Source organism: Pogoniulus pusillus, chromosome 7 (genome assembly GCF_015220805.1).
Source record: "Pogoniulus pusillus isolate bPogPus1 chromosome 7, bPogPus1.pri, whole genome shotgun sequence".
NCBI lineage: Eukaryota > Metazoa > Chordata > Aves > Piciformes > Lybiidae > Pogoniulus > Pogoniulus pusillus.
In genome coordinates, this window is record NC_087270.1 from 5,364,863 (window position 1) to 5,385,277 (window position 20,415).

Sequence of the window (20,415 nt, forward strand, 5' to 3'; positions counted from 1 at the left end):
ACTTGAAAAAGACATCTTTACCCATCCTGCTACAACCTCCTTTCAGGTAACTTCAGAGAGCAGTAAGGTCTTCCCTCAGCCTCCTTTTCTGCAGGCTCAGTTCTCTCAGCTGCTCTTCAGAAAATCTGTTCTCCAGAGCCTTTTACCAGCTTTCATTACCCTTCTTTGGACACGCTCCAGCACTTTAACATCACTCTTGTAGTAAAGGGCCCAAAACTGAAAAGAGTACTCAAGATGCAGTCTCACCCATGCCCTATGAAGTGCTTTCTTCTCTAGAACAGCACATGAGCAATGCCAAGTATCTTTAGCACAGGTACTGTGCTCAACTTGTCCTTCCCATCTGTCTCATTCTATATGAAGTGCTGAAACACTGCATGTTAGTGCAGCTCAATTCTTCAGGTTTTTTTCCAATGCAGTAATAATTGACAAGTGCCAAGCACACAAATTCTTTTATCTCATAGTGGTACTTTAGCTAGCTCTTCATTATAAGGCAGGCTTATTTAAGCAAAGCATTGAACAGATTCACACCTTCATCTGCCCCATTGTTATTTATGCTTTAATACTTTGAGAGAAGCAAGACACTGGTAGGTGTAGGGCAAAAGCTATCCCTGCATGCTTTCCACCCTTAAAACATGCTTCCTCCCAGCTCATGCAAGAAGAAAGAGTGAATGACAAAGCAATTAAAATATACTTGGTATACATAAGTTATACTCACTTGGATACAGATGATGGCAAAACAGGTTTATCTGGACGTTTTGGGTGCAGAAGCCCTGCTCTCAGTAAGCTGTTAGTCTTGCTTGGAGGAAGAGGTTTCTTAGGTGGTACCTGAGGAGCTTGTGGCTTCAAAGGCTTCTGATCCACAGCTCCTTTTTCATCTGACAAAGAAATTACCATAACATTTTATGTGGGCTGGAGTTCCAACAATGCTAATCAATTAGAAAGCAATTGCTGTCAAATACTTTCTTTGAAGATCAAAGTAAAAAACAGATACACAAATGTCTTGATATCAAAAACACACAAACTACTCACCTGAACTTAAAAAAATACTATGTTAATGTAAGCAAAATGTCTTTTTAATGATCTGAAACAGTAGTAAGAACTTATGGATTCATATTACTACACTGCAAATATCAGCTAAGAATCACTGCTACTGCTTTATCTTTTCTATGAATTCAGCTTAATCTCCTCTTAAAAAGGTAGGGTTTGCTTTTTTTTTGCTTTGTTGTAGCCAGACTTCTTACACACACCCAAGCAGCATATTTTATGTATGGAAGAAAGGAGGGAAAAAAGTGAGTACTTATCTGAACAACTGAAATTGGTTTAGATGAAGTCTATCTTCCTACAAATTTGAGATAAGCAATGAGTATGGATAATCAAACAAAGCTCCAACTTACTTTTCAATGACTGCATGACCTAACTGAACACTGTCCAGAGGAGCTGGCATTAAACGTATGGGACACTGGAAAACTCAAACTGCTTCAGAAGCATTAGTTGATTAGTCTTCAACTCAAGTTCCCTAGTCACACCCTGCATATACCCAGGGCATACTTTCTACTTTAACATAACATAGTTTTACAAGGAACAGTTCAGTCAGACATGCAAGAAGATTTAAAACATTGTTAGGTTACAGTAAGGAGTTGCAGTCCTTTATGGTTCCTGCACTTACAAGGCAGTTAATCAGTAAACCAGGATGGGGAGACTTCCTGCCCTGGTTTCACTGGGACAGAATCACAGGCCATCCACTGCTGCAAGCAGTTTGGAGTCAGCCAAGGCAGCTGGTCCAAGCTGGCTCACAGGTATATATCCCATACCATAAATGTCACGTCCAGTATAAAATGGAAAGTTGCTAAGAACAGGAGCTTCTCCTCCTATATTTTATGCTGGCATTGAGATTAGTATGGTTGCTTCATTAAACCCATTTCCATTTCAGCCTGTGGGTCTCCTGATTCCCCTTTTCTGCTGCAGAGGGCTCATTGGGTGATAGAGCCACTGCTACAGCTTAAATCCAGAAACAGGCTAAATGCAGACATTAACCTTTAGCTTTGATTCTTCCAATCCTCCCCTCCCACTTGCATTTAACTAAGTACTGGTCTAAAGGAAGATGTTTACAGATGCTATAGATTTGGGGATATGGTTAAAAATAGGCTTTGGCCTCACAGAACCACAGAAAACACCTGGTTGGAAGGGACATCAAACATCACCCGGTCCAATGTTCGATCCAGCACTGAAGGGTCAATACTAAACTAGGTCCTTAAGCACTAGGTCCACAACCTGCTTAAACACCTAATGGGATGGTGACCATGCTACTGTTCTGGGCAGACCATTCCCATGTTGGATAACCCTCTTTGTGAAGAACTATTTCAAAGCACTTAGTCTAAACCTCCCCTAGCACAGCCTGAAACCATTTCTTCCATTCCTGTCACTTGCCACCAAGGAGAAGAGTCCAGCCCCTTCCTTGCTCCAATCTCCCTTCAGGTAGTTGTAGAGAGCTAGGAAATGTCCCCTCAGCCTCCTCCTCTCTAGACTGAAGAACTCCAGCTCCCTCAGATGCTCCTTGTAAGTCATGTGTTCCAGGCCCTTCACAAGCCTTTCTCTGAACACACTCCAGAACTGCATCCTTGAACTGTCAGGTCTATGACCAATTTCTTTGGATGAGTCCTACAAGCACTCAGTGTCAGTCCTCCATGAGCAAAATGGGAAAACAACACTTTTTCTTCACAGGAATACTTGGATATAAGCTGATTAGAGTTATTTCTGCACAAAAAGTGTTACTTAAGGCACTATTTTCTTTCCACTTCGGCACATTTGAACATTAGGAGGAAATATGAACAAAAATTAGGTTGGACTTGATGATTTTGAAGGTCTTTTCCAACCTGATTAATTTTATGATTCTGTGAAATCCCATAACGGTTGGCATCCCCTTCCAACCTTAGCATTTAAGTTAAAAGTAATATACTGAAGCAGTGGAAGGACTTCGCCACATGATGGTGCTGGCAGCCCTGAGTAAACCAGGCTGTTAACAGTATGAACTGCTTCTGACTACTGACCCTCTATGCAAGTCTCCAATCTTAAATGCCTAGCAGCTAGTATTGAGTTAGCTTTAATTTAGCGATGCTGAACACAAGGTGAGAACTACACCCTCTGTTGTTAAGAACAACTGAGTTCACCAAGAGGGCAGAAATAATGCTGGCATCACATTGTGTTCCTGAATTACCATTTTTCCCTTATCCCTTCAATTACTTCTATTCAAAATGTGAATATAAAAATTGTAAGCAACTAAGTGGGAAAATCAATACTAAAAGTTACTATTTACCACGAGTGCAATAGACAATTCTTCTGGACAAAACAGCATGCCTCCTTTGAATTTTGCTCCACAACCAAGAAGATAACAGCTGACTCTGAACAAGTAGTGTAGTAACAGATAGAAATACTAATCTGAAGACTTTGGACAAAAATTACATGATACCACTAAGTGTTCTTTGCTATAAATACTTCAAGTATTACATTTTAATGTTTAATCTTATTTTATTGCAATTAAAGAGATTAGTCTCCAATACATATTAAAAAGTTACATGGTTTGATAATGTTTGATTACAGCTGCTCAATTAGTAATTTTCTTAAAGTTAATTACAGTATAATTTTATACTTAATGAATTTAATCACTAGTATCAGTGTGGTTATTTTTCCACAAGTCAAACTGATAAATGGGCATTTCTTCTAGGGAAACACCACTGCTATCTAAAAGAGTAACTTCTAAGACCTGACCTTCAACTGAATACAAGACAAACCTTTCCTCCTCCATCATTTCCTGTTCCACAGTAAAGGACAGTTCTCTTACCTTTTTCACAGCTTTCATGTTCCTATGCATTCTGGATGGTGCCACTCAATACCTTTTTTCCTCTATTCCTCCATCTATAGATGGAAGAATCTATGCTCACCTATACAAAGTTTAAGAGTGCAGCACAAAGAGAACCAGTCGCAAGTTAAACTTACTTCAGTTTAAACAAACTTAAACTTCTAGAGCCAAGCAATCTAAGTTTCCAGAATCATACAGCTGGATCTCAATCAACACCTGAAGATACCCTTCCAACAGATGACAATTTGTTTGCTCACATGCAGAGGTAACACAGCTGATTTTAACAAGTTGTGTTGATTTTCCAGCTCAGATATAGGGGAGAGGTGAACATTCCAGGCATAGGCCATATAATGGCAACAATGGCTGAGTTAATATAATTTTGTTGGAGCACCAAGAGCTTTATGCCTAAAAGCACATCTTGTTCTTTGCCCCTTGATGGCTTCTGCTGCTTGAGCTGCTCCTGCCTACTATCTTCCCCCACTGCTGTTTTGGCTGCTGCTGCTTTTGCTGCTTCACCACCACTTCCCCATCTTCCTTAAGGTTATTATAATTTTTTTCTCTAGTAGTTTATTTCTCTTTATACTGTTAAACTATCAGAAATAAAATTTCATCTTTTCCTGACTTTCCCAAAAAAACCCTCTGTGTTGTGGTGAGTTTATTCTACTGGGGGAGGGATCTACCCTAACAAGTATTTCTCATATGAAACTCCTGAGAATGTACTTCATTTAAAACGGAACCTGCAAAGACTACCTGAGGAAGCCAAGGAGCCCATCAAGCAAGCTTACTTGTGGAAACACTGCTGGTCAGCTACAGTTCACTATTCATAGAACAGAGTATGGGTTTGCAATATGGTAAAACTGCACTAACATCTGAGTTTCTTAAGTGTGAAAAAGTCAGAAGCTTAAACAAAATCAAAACAGTTCAGCAGTTTGACTTGGCCAAACAGGAGAAGAAGCCTTTTAGACACGTGTCTGGCTGTTAACAGTAACTTTGGAAAAAGAACAAGTGTCCTTTAAGAACACTTAAAGGTGTTAAAATGGTAAAAAAACCCATTCCAAATTCTGTGGAACTGGAAAACGTGGAATATAGCAAGAAATGACAGTGCAAAAAAAGTCTGTTTCCGAGCATTGTGACCACAGCTTGTCTAAGGAGTGCTGTGACTGTTCTGTGTATTTCTTTCCAACACATTGATTGATTTTGGCCACAACATTCTGAAGCAGAACAAAGCATTTTCATTTATGATCACTTACTATTGCTATTCAAAAGTGCAGTCACTTTAATTCCTTTATAGTCCTGTAAAGTAACTGTGATTATGCAGTTCAAATAACACTCTTCAGAGTGTAATGCAGCAACAAAGAAATACATGCTTCACAGAAGTGTAGTTCCTCTAATCACTGTAAAGACACTTCAACAACATCAGACAGGACAATTCCAGTAGACAGCAGCAAGAGCAGCATGATGCTCTGCAAACTCTACAGCTGAGTAGCCAAGCTAAACTGTGACTCATTTAGAAGAGCACAGCCTGAAATTCACTATGGAGAAAATGGGTCTCACCTTTTTCATCAGGCCTCAAAGAAGGGAGCTTCCTCTCTCCAGCTGGCAATTCAGGCTTTGGAGCTGAATGGAAAAAACAAGCCATAGATATTTCTCAAAGAACTTTAATGATCTTAGTTACCAAGTAAAGATATGAGATAAGTCAATTTGTATTCACATTTTCTCCTTCACAGGGAGGGTAACTGCATATTGCAGTGTTTCCAAAGTAGGTTCTGTCATAATTTCAAAACATATATAGAGCAGCAGTAAAATACTTAAAACATAAAAAAGTCACCTCAAACTCTGACAATGGGTGCCTGCATTACTCAGAAATGCAAGTCTATTTCTTTTGAAGTTATGCACTGCCTCTGAAATTCAGTATCTCTTCAGACATGTACCACCATACCTATACTACATACCTGGACTTTTAACTGGAGGTGGAGGTTTCTTTGGCTTCTGCAAAACAAAACAAAAGCAAACAAAGATTCCAATAAATAGACATATATTCTCTATCACAGACTTGTTTGTGTTTAGTGTACACTGCAATGCCTAGCTTGTTTACTAACTGATTTCAAAGTACTTCACAAAGGAGGCAATCACTTCACAGACTTTGGAAAACATAGAGAACTGGAGTAATTCCTTTGATCTCTTCCAGACAAAGTTGTATGAACAGGAACAAAATGCAGGTTTAAATAAGATCAGCATTTCAGCAATGTGCATAAACAGTCAAGGACCAAAGAATTAGAATCAAAGAACTTCACCTTTTCTAGTCCTAAGAATTGCTCTGATTACACTCATTTCAGTATGTAAAACTCCATTTCAGTGAGTACAACGAAAGTCTGGAGGAGTAGCCAGGTAAATTATTGAACCAAAAATAGTCACTTTCAATGAAAAATAAAAGAGAAGGTTCTAAATCAAGCGTCAGAAAAACTACTTCAATTAATTGGCTTCTGGATGACAACATCATTAGAAAGAAAATCAGCAGCACCTGCAACAAACACTACAGTTACATGAAAACACAACTTTGAGCTTCCTTATCACTCACTGGACAAACTACCCTGGGCATTAAAAATTATATTATTAAGCATTACAGTGCCACAGTTGGTACATTGAAAATAACTCTATTTTTAAATGCAGTCACTCATAACTTTCCTCAAACTAATAAAACCGAATTTGAACCTCTCTCCTGTTGAAGGAGTAGTGGCCACTCTCAGGACAGACACCTCAGACCTCTGCATCTTGAAACTGGTTCGTAGAAATGCTGTACAAGAGGAGTCTTTGTGGTTGTACTAAGAATAAGACTCACTGATACAGCTATCACAAAAGCCTATGAAAGCATTGCTGAACTGTATGGGCTCAAACTGCTCTAGCCCCTCCAAAAATGCTTTATAGTGGGTATCTTTGAAACAGTTGCTGTGGATGGATTTCACTTCTGTGGTCCTATCACTATTGACTAAGCTCTTCTTTATGCAGAAAGATTTTAGTCAGACAAGTGAAATGTAATTAAGCAAGTATAAAAACCTGTATTATGTTTCCTTCTCTAGTTTCAGGATCGTTAGCTTTTGTGTTCTTTAAGTAACAGTGCTGTAACTCCTACCTTTCCTCCCAAAAGCCCAATATCCAGCTGTGCAGCACTGCTGCCTATATCAAAAACAGTTAAAGGTCAGCATCAACCAACCACTATAGATTCTGATCTCTGTTTTTATTAAGTTGGTATCAAACAGCTGATGACAATAATTAGCCATTCAATGCCTTGAATGCCAAGGGTGCTCAGTGCAAGGTGAATCCCCATACTGAGACACTACACAAACCAGAATAAAGGATCAAAGTGAAGGCTGTCTAAAGGAAACTGTTGTAAAACAATCTGTCCTCTCTGGAGTGTGATAGTACCAAGAGTGGTACTATCCCCTGAACCTTCAAATGAAGCCAGCTGCATGTTACAGCATTTATTTACCCCTGCAAAGCTCAGAATCAAGTTGAAAAGAAAATGCTAACTTGCAGTAAGCAGACCTCCTGCATATCTTAGGTAACAGAGATTAAATGCTAGGATGATAACCATTAATCTTCTGTGAAAGCCTCCAATTCCAGCCCAAACAGCACTACAAACTCTGAAATTCTGTTCTGCTGAGATACAAGCTTTGACATTTATATGTCAAGCTGATGTGAAGCTGAATCCATCTCATCCGAGGATGAGAAACATTTGTCAAACAACACAAACACCTTTGCTGCACAAACTTCTCCAAACCAAAACATCACACTAATCTCAATTAAAAAAAAAACAAACCCAAATTGTAAGAAAAGACCAAAGAGTATTACACGAAAACATTAATTTCTACATGTTAACATTCAAGGTGGTGAAAAAACAAGTATTTCTATAGCCACTCAAAGATTAACCTTCACACATTGCAACCTGCTGTCAAGTTTTAACACAGAAAAGTCCCAGTTGGTCCTACAAGAGTCATTCAGCATTTTGTAATTATAGTTAAAGGACTGCAGGTGGAAGAGACAAACTGTTCATTTCCTTTCAAATAGTATAGACTTAATTTAGCAGTTACATACAGCTTGCATCTACATCTTTTTCTCTACAATTGATTACAATTAATCTGGGAAATCATGCTTCAGTTTAATCATGGAATCACAGAATCACAAAACTGTTTCAGTTGGAAAAGATGCTCAAGATCAGAGCCCAACCATTATCTCACTCTACCAAATCTGGTGTTAAACCATGTCCCTTCACACCTCTGCACCTTTTGAACACCTCCAGCCATGGCAATTCAACCACCTCAATGGGATGTCTATTCCACTCTTTGATAAGCCTTTTCGTGAAGGACTTTCTTGTAGTGAGGGCCCCAAAACTGAGCACAGTACTCAAAGGTGTGACTCCAAGTACACAAACATTAACATTTAAGTCTTTCAACCCCAGCTTCACACAAACCCTATGAGGAGAGGCTGAGGGAGCTGGGGTTGTTTAGCCTAGAGGAGGCTCAGAGGTGACCTCATTGCTGTCTACAACTACCTGAAGGGACATTGTAGCCAGCTAGGGGGTGGCCTCTTCTCCCAGGCATAATGTCCTGTGAACACAATTTGTTATTTTTTGCACTTCCATGAAGACTTTTCTGATGGTATATAATACATTTAAGAACTTACAGGAAACTCTTTATCAGACTCTTGTATTTGAACAGCAGAATTATCTGGGAAGACTCCTTCTTTACCATTGAGTTCTCCTCTCCACCAGCCTGGCTCTCCAGTGTCCTAAAATAAACAGGACATTTCAATCAGTATTTACTACTACTCCTGAAAAGATACAGTTACAAGAACAGGCTGGAGGGTTTTTGCCCTTATCCATCACATAAAAGAACTGATTGTCAAAAGCACGCATTTATAAGAGATATTTTTTGACCATCTTCACAACAGGAATGAACCAGAGATAAATCAGGTTTGTTCAATTTTTGTCTTTTAAAAAGTAGGGTGAAATTATAGTACCTCACATATGAGATAAGGGTATAAAGAGAAGATCTACAAAAGGAAGCAAAGTAAATAAACCCAGTTATGGCCCAATGCACAATGTTCTCAGCTTCCTTGATCAGCAACTTAATCAGTGAATACTTCAAGTGTCATTGAATGAACACAATTCTTTTAAATAAAAGTGATTCTGACATGATTGATTAAGTTTACTGGACTGAAATGAGTGAAGAGCAAGAGGCTATACCTTACTGAGGGAAAAATTAACCACATTAAGACATAAGAAAAAAGTAATACAGAATTAATTCAGTGGCACAGAAATCCATCACGTGGTCTTACTGGATCAAAGCCTTAGTTTGCCCATAACAGAAAACAGGATATTGGAATATTTTAGCAGCACCAACAGTTTTCCTCCATGCCTCAGATCTAAAATACTTCAGATGTCACTCCTGCACGTAAGTGTCACTGTCAGTAGCACCAAGTGGTTCATCTCAAAGTTCAACATCAAGGAAAATTCAGCACTCAGTTCAGCTAACACTGAACAGGTGAAGAAGAGGTGGGAGGGAAATAGAATAGAAAGTAATTTTTTTTTAGAAAAATCCCACCCCACACTAAAGGAGAAATCAGCAGGCAGAACATCTCAGTAGGTGACTAGTGCTGAAAGGAAGGGTTTGCAGAAGGTTTTTTCTTTTCATTTCTCTCTCTGACATCCTTTAAACTAAACACTACAGAGTTCAATTTCTGAACAGTGTGCAGTCATGAATGGAATAAGGCATCCTTTGCCTTATTCACTCAGCCAGTGCTAAGGCATATGAGCAAGTCAGAGACAACTCCATGGGAAATGATCACATGCAGAAGAAACAGCCAAGGTGGGCAGGCTTTACATAAAGCATGCCTGCCAAAAGCAAAATAACATTGGCCAAGATCTAAAGCCTGGATTGAAGCAGGCATGTGAAAGTTACATAATATACTCTTCAGAAAGTCTTGGAGGTAAAGCTCTGCTCTGGGTAAATATTCTCTCCAGTGTGAACTGTCTATGCTTTGGGTAAATCAGCTTTAAGAGGATAGAGAGGGAAGATATTCAGCAAAGATGGGGCAAGGAGTGTCCTATTTTTAAAAGTGCCTTCAACAGCAACTCTTTTCCACTGTACCTACAGTCATTAATAGTAAAGAGTGGCCAACTTCTCCATGAAATTTAAAATCCTCCTACAGGAATAAAAAAGAAGTATTGCATTTCTTCTGCAACTGTATGAAAGCTGGTAACAGAAAAAAGAAACTCCCCACGTTTTGTAGGCAAGTCATTATTCTGCACATCACCTAAAAACAATAAAAGGCTGCAGAGTACAGAAGGAAATTTAAGTATGGGTAGGTTCACCTCTTGTTTCAAACCATCTCTACAACTACATAACCTTTCAAAATGGTGGGTTTAAGATTCAACACAAGTAAAAGCATTCAACTAAGTAATTATGTTTCTCTAAATAGTCAGACAGTTAACAGTATGGTTATTCTGAAATATCAAGTGTCCCTAACACCTAGACTTCATTGTCCTAATATAAAAAAAGCCATAAACCAGAGCAAATATCTTTAATACATAAAATCAATACATACAGATCTTTATTTTTTTGTCTTTTGACACAATAATACTTTTCAACCACCACCTCTGGGTCAGCATGACGAATCACCAGAGAAAAAGTACAAGTAGTGAAGGTTCAAGGGCTATTTACAAAGGTTTCACAACTTCCTCACCAAAAAGTTAGTTGGTACTGGGTGCACACTGCTCTATCTGGCCTTTGAGGAATCTAAGATAACTCTCCACTCCAGAAAAAACAAGTACAACTGTATCTCCACCTAGTACAGAAGCAAAGAGTTGACTCTCACATGAGACAAAACAGTCTACAGGAATACCCACCCCAACAGATTCTCCTGCTTTCCTATTTTACACATTACCACAGTATCACAGTATCATCAGGGTTGGAAGAGACCTCACATTATCTACCCATCCAAAATTCCAAAAGCTATATAAATGTTTAAAAGAGACCCACTGTCTTACCTTACTTATTATTTGAATGATCTCGCCCTCTTTAAAGCTGAGTTCATCATTTGAGCCTTCATAGGAAAATACTGTCCTGCAATATTCCTTGGCTGAAACAAAGAAACATCATTAACCACATCTGCATACTAAGGGCAGTAGAAGATATAATACCAGCTCACTTATGCTGTCTAAAAGGAAAGCTCAGAAATTAACACTATATTCACACTTTCCTTCTAGTCCACTCACCTGAGATTGCCTTATGACTGAACATCTGAATAAGAAAAACAAGATTAAATACAGAATCAGTTCAGTTGAAAAAACCCTTAACATCATCAAGTCCAAGCTTTATTTAAGTTGTCTAAGTGTGCTAGTTTGAAGCTAGCTAGGATGTTTTGGTGAGAAGAAGTAGATTACAGGCTGTGAAAGGAAAATAATGGTGATATCTACTTCCCTCATAGGCTTGCTGAGATGTATAAGAACAAGAAATAAAAACATAACCACTTCTGCTGGGGAACTGGCTGAGCTGCATTTCTCTCTCTCTAGCCTCTCTGCCGTTTCTTTAACTAATCCACTTTGCTTCCTAACCTCCTGGCCAAACCTCCATTCTTCCTTGGGACTGGGGTAAGGTTGAGAGGGGTAGGGGAGATGTGGAAGGGGCAGTTTGGAAGCCCTTCCTGGGGACTCGGGTTTCTGGGAGAGCTGTTGTGTTTCTGTATTACCTTTTACCTTGTATATTTCTGTCTATAACTGTATATACTGTAAATATCTGCTTGTATATTGAGCTAAGCTGTAAATAATAAGCTTCATTCAAATTTCCAGAGCCAACTGAGTCTAGTCTGGATGATTTCCAAAGTGGGGGGGGGATGCGGAACACCCAAACCATCACACCAAGTCTGATGCTAAACCATGTCCCTTAAGCACCATATGTCTGCAGCTTTCAAACACTTCTAGAGATGACAATTCAACCACCTCACTGGGAGCTTGTTCCAGTGTTTCCTAGTCCTTATTTACAGAGAACAGAGGTATATCTTTGTGACATCACATTAAGTTCCAAAACATCCACAACAGCAACTGAATGCAAGTGCTCTGATTTCAGAAGATGACTGCTCAGTTAAAATTGCAACAGCCCAGCTAATCCTCTCCACAGTATTACGTATTCAATTTTGAGCTAATTCAGCCAGGTGGGGGTTGGTCCCTTCTGCCAGGCAACCAGCAACAGAACAAGGGGACACAGTCTCAAGTTGTGCCAGGGGAAGTCTAGGCTGGATGTTAGGAGGAAGTTGTTGGCAGAGAGAGTGATTGGCATTGGAATGGGCTGCCCAGGGAGGTGGTGGAGTCACCGTCCCTGGAGGTGTTCAAGAATCCTAGAATCAACCAGGTTGGAAGAGACCTCCAAGATCATCCAGTCCAACCTAGCACCCAGCCCTAGCCAATCAACTAGAAAAGCCTGGATGAGGCACTTAGTGCCATGGTCTAGTTGACTGGCTAGGGCTGGGTGCTAGGTTGGACTGGATGATCCTGGAGGTCTCTTCCAACCTGGTTGATTCTAGGATTCTATGAAAAGTGCCTTTCAGCTTTTTATTGAGAGTAAATACATTTTCCTCAACCTTGGTCAATTAATTACATGAGCTAGTTTCAGGGAGACATTCTTTATGGGCAAACAGAATTGCAGAAATCAGCACAGTTGCTGAAATTCTGCAGTGAAATTACATTAACTGAAACAAAGGAACTCCTTGGCTAAGCACCTGAAACTAGAACTGAGTGATCAACGCAGGCAGTCACAGCCTCTTTTGCAAAAGCAGAAAAAAAATAATTCCTTTCTTTCCATTTCAGTACAATTCAGTAACTCATTTAATTAAATTAACCATAATGATTTCAGGTGAAAGCTCAGGAGGATTTGCTTTTCTTTCCCACACCACAACAAAAACTAGCAGAAAGGCCAAAACACACGAATATACAAATCTTGATTACAAAGTATTCTTGCACCTCGAGCCCCAGCACATTTAAGACACTTTAGCAAATATAAAGACCTGGATTTCTGTATCTGACAGATTAAAGATGAGGAAGCAATAAACAAAGAGAACTACTGGGTACATGGCACTGACAAAATACACCAGTACAAGAGCAGCTGCATCAACCCCCCAGTTAGAGAACATCAATCCTCACTACTAGAACTATATTGAAGTGTTGAAGTGAGTCCACAGAAAGGCAGTGTGGTGGAAATTAATAATAGCTTATGAATATCAATTTCTGTATGAATGTTTATTATTAACATTAAAAATTTGGGAAAATTCTCTGAGATTCTTTGGATTTTCGGTCAACAGGAAGCATTTATAAACACAGAATTAAACAGTTTAAACAGTAAGAACTTGAAAAACAGGAATGTGAAAACAGGAAGAATTCTAACTATGCTTATGGAGCCTTAGCATTAACTCCAGCATCTCTACTCACAATGCTTTGGTCCCTGAGTAAGTTTGCTGTACAAAGATGCTTCCAAAACTCACAATAATGATCCCTTGTGTCCCAGGTTGAAACTACAGGGTTAAAAAAAATCTTCTGGGGACTGGAAGATTGTTAATCAATTCCATAACTGTGCTATCTCTTTATAAACTCACAACAAGGTCAGCTCGTTCTCCTTTCCTCCCCCTCCTGCCCTGTGTGTGTGGCGGGAGACACTTTATTGGGAAGAACATGTAAGCAGTAGGCATCCAGAGGCTTGTTTAGGCCTCTTTGGATGGCAGAGGCATTGGGGGTGTGGAAGGATTGGAGTACTGGGGAGTATTGTATTTAGTTTTTGGGATGGGGGGAAAATTCAAGGGGGTGTGCCAGGGATGCAGTAATTGCTTTGTAACGTCTGTCTCTCTATTTCTTTCTCCAAATGTAATTCTGTATTTTTTCTCCAATTTCATTTAAGAGTTTAATTTCTGTTGGCTAGCTTTAAAAACCACAACATCAGGGTAAAATACAAAATATTCCAGGCAGAGGGAAGGAGGGAAGAACTGAGCTGCTAGGGCAAGCATGTGGCCATCGTGATTCTCTGTTAAGAAGCTGCAAATGGGGTGCTGCTCCCGGTTGAGGCTCAGTGCAGAAAGCTGGGTTGCTAAATCATCCCCCATTAAATATATCATTTTCAAAGTGAAAGTGGCCAATAGGCACTAGCATCATAGTTCTGGCCAATGAATTCAATGCTTTGTGCCTCCTGTGACCGTGCAGGCACATTGAGGGACAACACAAGACACCTGAAACATGGTACTAAGCCCCTAGCCCTTAAGGCTTTGCTGGGGCCAAACCTTCTATTGTTTGCTCATTCAACTCCACTCCAGCACTCAAATCAAGAGGAGGAGAAAAAGGGTTGAACTGGCCTGGCAGGATATATGCCATACCAGGACTGGAAATAAAGATAGCAAAGCGTCTACAGAACAGGTCTTATGAGGAGCAGCTGAAAGAACTGGAAGTGTTTAGTCAGGAGAAAAGGAAGCTGAAGGGAGACCTTAATGCTCTCTGCAACTCCCTGAAATGAGGTTGGAGCCAGGTGGGTGTTGGTCTCTTCTTCCAGGTAACAAGGATGAGAGGAAAACAGCCTCAAGTTGCAGCAGAGTAGGTTTAGATTGGAGATGAGAAGTTTATACACAGAAAGGGTTCTCAAAGATTGGAACAAGCTCCCCAGGGAGATGGATGGATCCCTATCCTTGGAAGTGTTTAAAAGACACACAGATGTGGTGCTACAAGACGCGGTTTAGTATCAGACTTGACAGAATTAGATAATGGTTGGACTCAGTCTTAAAGGTCTTTTCCAATCAAAGTGATTCTGTGATATGAAGTCATTCCTAAGGTCCTCTGAAAGTCTTAAATTGCCTTTTGGTGAATAAAAAATAACGAGGGAGTTGCAGTTGGATCTTTCATCTCTTTGTTGTGTTTCCTTTAATCAAGACAGAAATCTTTAGCTAAAAATATGCACATTCTAGTCCTAAATAAAAAAATCTACTTTGTGCAGTGATGATTACCATGCTACATTATGTCAAACTTAAAAGACATATAGATATATATAGAGAGAGATCTAACAATACAACTAATCCTAGGTACAAGAACTTGCTTTATTCATCTAGTGATTATAAATTGACTGCATTGTCAAAATTAAGAATCACCATGTCAAAGACAAAGCTGAGATCCAAACCCAGAAGTGACAATGACTAAAAAAAAACCCCAAATAATTAAAAATCCACCAAACAAATCCCAGCAAGTACTCCACAAATAATCTATCAAAGTTTATAATTATATTCTTTAGCAATGAATAACTAACACATTTCTTTCTATGCATCCTGATCCTCTCAAAATGCATGCATTGCCTTACTTCCTGTGGATCTGGCCAGGGCAGAGTAACTACACAATCTTTTATTTCTCCACCTCCAAGCACTTCTTTCCTCACATACACAGAGTTCTACAATAGACAGAAAACCATGCCAGAAAGGGGACATTTTACTCTGCTCTAGCTGCCAAGGGCAGAAATAGTGAGGCTTTCACCCTGCAGATTGCTGACTCCACCAGTCAGCACCATCCAAGAAAGTCACAACTTGCCACTTCAGCATCTCACTTTGTCAGCCTGACATGGCCAGTTGCCAAGATGAAGATGGATTCTAGTTTAACTTTCCAGCACTTAAGTCTGTAGTGGTATTTACAAACTAGTCAATCTGAACTTCAGTAAATATTTTTAATAAAAGAATAGTTTAAAACTAAGTCTCAGACTTAGTCCAAAGACTCAGGACTAACGATAACAGGAGGAGGAATCAGACACTGTATATTAACAAAGTAGGGGGAAAAAAAGAGGTCAAATTGTGTTTGGTTGGGTTTTTTTAAATCAACAAAATACTTTTACATACTCATAGAGGACTCCAAAACAAGCTTCCCCAAAATAGCAGAGCACCACAAAAATAAGCCAGACTAGTCTAAACATTTCAGAGATCTGTTTATTTCCTATTAGATGAAACAGTTTATTTTAATTTTGCATTCTCAAAACCTAGAGGTAATATGCATAAACCAAAATATGGTCTATTTCAAAATGAAAGCATTAAGGAAGAAGATCAAGGTTTTTTTTCCAAAGGTGTTCTTAAATGGTGTTGAAGGTATGACCTACTACTGTCTACCAGGTGGCAAACGGTGTTCTTCAGTGCTCAGTAGTGGGGCCAGTTCTCTTCAGCAATCTGCACAAGGCTCTACTGAGTGCACCTTCAGTAAGTCGGCAGATGACAGTAAGATGGAAGAGAACACTGATCAGTTCAAAGGTAGGAAGGGTCTACAAGGGGATCTGGATGTGCTGGATCAATGCCTTGATGCTAACCATACGAGATTCAACACCACCATGCGCCAGGTCCTGCACCTGGGTCACAACGCTACAGGCTTCAGGAAGGGTGGCTGCAAAGGTGTCCAGCAGACAAAGACCTGGGGGGTTTGATCAACAGCCAGATGAATATGAACTCGTGTGTGCTCAAAGCCAAACAGCTCCTAGCCTGTATCAGAATTCTTAGTGTGACAAGCAGGACCTGGGAAATGATTGTCCCCCTGTAGTCTGCACTGCTGAGGAATACTGTGTTCACTTTAGGGGCCTCACTGTAAGAATGACATTGAGATGCTAGAGCTGGTCTCATGAAGGGTAGCAAAGCTGCTGGAGAGTCTGGAGAACAGGTCTTATGAGGAGTGGCTGAAGGAACTGGGGTATTTCTAGCCTGGAGAACAGGAGGCTGCAAGGAGACCTTGTTGCTCTATACAACTCCCTGAAAATAGTTGAGCCAGGCTGGAGTTGATCACTTCTCCCTAGTTTTAAGTGCTAGAACAAGAGGAATGTCCTCAAGTTCTAGCAGAGGGGGTTAGATCAGGATAAACTTCTTGACTAGAAAGGTTATGAAACACTGGAATAGGCTTCCCAGAGAGATGCTGGAGTCCCCATACTTGGAAGTGTTTAAAAGCTACAAAGATGTGGTGCTAAGGAACATGGTTTAGCACCAGACTTGGCAGAGTCAGATAATTGTTGAACTTAATGATCTTAAAAGTGTTTTCCAAGCCAAACAATGCTATAATTCTACTGATGTTCCATTACAACACCTACTACTATCATATTTAAGTTCCTTTCTGATGCATTCATTCTGTGGGGAGCAGAAACTCACCATGGCTACTGGGTTAATCCAATTTCTATGTTTTTAGCACGTGATGCATCTGAAATTATGAAACGTGGAAATACTTCATGTTCTGAGTGTTCAGCACTGAAAGCTCAGATTTCTTAGGCAGAGCTGGTTTAACCTTTACGCCAAGCATCATACAAGTCACACTGGACGATGCTTAGGGCTGCACACAATCTTGCTGGCTCTTCCAGCAACAGCACTGGAACAGTTTAAAAGCAAGATCCTATGACTATCCCAACTCTGAAATTCAGTAATGGTTTCGAAACTGCAAGCAAGCCTCAATTTCCATCAAATGTGTTGTACACAAGCTTCTTATGTATGCTTCACCACATAAAGCCCTTACAGCAAATATTTCTTGACAGTAATGAGCAGTTAATAAACACAAAATTGTAGAATCACTTTGGTTGGAAAAGATCTTTCGGAGTCCAACTACTATCTAACTTCATGTAGTTTGGTGCTGAACCACATGATGATTTTTACCTAAACAAGAAATGGATATTTATAGCTATCCAATTCAATAAAGGCCAAATATGGCTCGTATGGGAGGAATGCTCTATTGCCTGCTGTAGATGTAACTAGGGCTCTGACTAACAATGTGCCATTTCACATGCCCTCTTGTGCCAGGTTACACAAGTCCTCAACACAGGCAAAAAGGCAATTGTTTGAGGCAGTTTTCTTATTTCTGCAAATTATGTATTCTATATAAAACAACCTCCTGACACCAAAACAAGGTATTTCCTCAGAAAACAAAAATAGACTTGAAATTGCAATACAGAAGTAAAAATACAACCCTCTAGGACGGAACCAAGTGAAACGAGCTGTCCTCACCTCATATAATTGAAGGTAATTCTTTACACAGGGTTGGCACTCAAACAAAATGTTTTGGGTTGGTTTAAATATCTCTCTCTAGATAAAACCATGCAATTGGAGAGCCAAATGAAGACGTAAGTTCTTAGGAGATAATAAAAATGAAATTATTGCAAAGAGGACTGCAATGGAACTTGATTTTTCAGGGAGCAACAGGACATGGGCACCAACTTCCTGATGCAAGAAACTGCGACACACAGTTCCAACAGCATACTAGCAACTCTACAGTAAATTCTAAGCCTAAAGAGTAGCTTTCATAATTCAGAGGTGGAAACTGAGTTAGGAGCAATAGACTTGAGTGTTTCTCTGGGGTCAGTACTGGGACTGGCACTGTTCAGCGTCTTTGTTGGCAACAAGGACAGTAGGATTGAGGCACCCCCAGGCAAGCTTGTTGACATAACCAAGCTGTGTTGGGTGGTTGACATGCTGGAGGGAAGGAGTGCCATCCAGAGGGATCTCAACAGGCTTGAGAGGTGAACCTCATGAAGTTCAGAGCAGCAAAGTGCAAGGTCCTGCACTTGGGTCAGGGCAATCCCAAGTACAAATACAGGTTGGGCAGGGAATGGATAGAGAATAGGTTTGAGAAGAAAGACTTAGGAGTGCTGACTGACAAGCGGCTCTAGATGAGCTGGCAATGTGTGCCTGAAGGCCAGACAGCCAAACAAATCCTGGGCTGCATCAAAAGCAGCATGTCCAGCAGGTCAGAAGAGGGGTTTCTCCCCCTCTACTCCTAAGACCCCATCTGGAGTACTATGTCCAGCTCTGCAGTCCGCAACACAAAAAACACATGGAACTGTTAAGAGTGGGTTAAAACAAGGACAACAAAGATCAGATGGCTGAGACACCTCTTCTATGAAGACAGACTCAGAGAGTTGGAGTTGTTCTTCTCCCCAGAGCCTTTGTTTCTCTAGATCTTAGAGCACCCTTACAGTATTTGAAAGGGACTTACAGGACAGCTGGAGAAGGACTTTTTACACAGGCATGTAGGAGAAGAGGTAATAGCTTCAAACTAGAGAAGCTACATTGAGGTTGGCCATTAGGAGGAAATTCTTCCCCAGGAGGGCAGTGAGGCACTAGAACAGTTGGGCCAGAGAAGTTGTGGAGGCTGGAACCCTGGAAGTGTTCAAAGGCAGGTTGGCTGGGGTTCTGAGCAGCCTGGTCTAGCAGAAGGTGCCCCTGCTCATAGGGGTGTGGTCAGAATTAGATGATCTTTAAGGTGCTTTCCACCCCAAACCATTCTATGACTTCCAGCATCCTATCTGAACACTAAAAGGTAGGCAGAAAATAAGACAGTTTGAGCATGTATTAGAAAAAATTACTCTTCACAGTGGTGAGACAATGGAAGAGGGTGCCCAGGAAGGTCATGGATGCCCCCTCCCTGGAGATGTTCAAGGCCAGTCTGGATGAGGCCTTGAGCAACCTCATCTAGTGGAGGGCATCTCTGTCTAATAGAGGGGGGCTGGGTTGGAACCTTTAAGGTCCTTTCCAACCCAAATCATTCTACGAATCTAGGAATCTATTGAAACATTGCACTAATTTGCTAAGAGATTGCTGTGATAAAACTTCTATAACTCCTCAAATATTACACAAAACCCCAGAATACACAAAAGATTTTAACACCAAACAAACAATTTGACAATGAAGTACTTCTCCAAAGAGCTCTACAAAGTCATAGATGTAAATTTCCATCAGCCTTACCTTTTGATTTACTTTCTGTTTCAGATTTTACTACTTCTGATGAGTTTTCAGTTTTTATTGTACTGGGAAAATGAATTAGCTTTGTTCCAGGGGGATGATTAGGTAATGGCTATATGAACAAAAGAGAACTTTGTTAACAAAAATTCTTCATAAGTTTTATTTTTTAACTAGACTACACAACACACTCAGGTTTTCAACAGCTGAGGTGACACAGATTACCATCTCCAAGAGACCTGATGAGCTTTCCCATTAAATATATAACTTACTGTAGCTATTTCATTACAGCCACTGCAATTAGCATTTTATCTACTGACTAAAGTCAGAGTACATCTTTCAAAATGGAAGTCAACTCAGGACATAGCAAGATATGCTTCTGCAATCACATTTTGACAGTTTCAAATGTTACGCTTCCAGCATCCTGAAAATTGCCTGCTCCAGCACAGGAGCAGACATTTAATAGCTTTGCTGAAAATAACTCACTGACCATGCTTACTTTGCACTGAAATACAGCAGAAGGTTCAGTAGCCACACACCACCTCACCTGAAGAGCAAATCAATTTTTAGCTACTCAAACAAATATCAGAGCACATGAAAAGCCATCCCAACTTCCCTTCACTCTTAGCCATTCATAAGGTACATAGAACAAATATCATGGAGGATGTCTCTCAAACCTAAAAACCACAGAGGCATTGCAACCATAACAAGTTTCAGAATGAAGATCTAACCAAGTTTCCATATTATTTTTTAATATTCTTTTTTTCCCCCCAGGTGACTTACTGAGCTGCCAGGAAGAT

General features: G+C 40.1%; 1 protein-coding gene across 1 annotated transcript in view; it reads right to left on the reverse strand.

Annotated features, from left to right (window-relative positions):
• Window positions 1–711: 711 nt before the first annotated feature.
• CD2AP (CD2 associated protein) overlaps window positions 712–20,415 on the reverse strand; it is a 72,287-nt gene continuing 52,583 nt past the window's right edge. The window contains exons 7-12 of the mRNA XM_064146760.1: window positions 19,622–19,730; window positions 10,902–10,993; window positions 8,537–8,641; window positions 5,809–5,845; window positions 5,411–5,473; window positions 712–875 (exon numbers count right to left, since the gene is read on the reverse strand). Coding sequence (XP_064002830.1) covers window positions 712–875; window positions 5,411–5,473; window positions 5,809–5,845; window positions 8,537–8,641; window positions 10,902–10,993; window positions 19,622–19,730 — 570 coding nt within the window. The remainder of the gene's footprint in view (window positions 876–5,410; window positions 5,474–5,808; window positions 5,846–8,536; window positions 8,642–10,901; window positions 10,994–19,621; window positions 19,731–20,415) is intronic.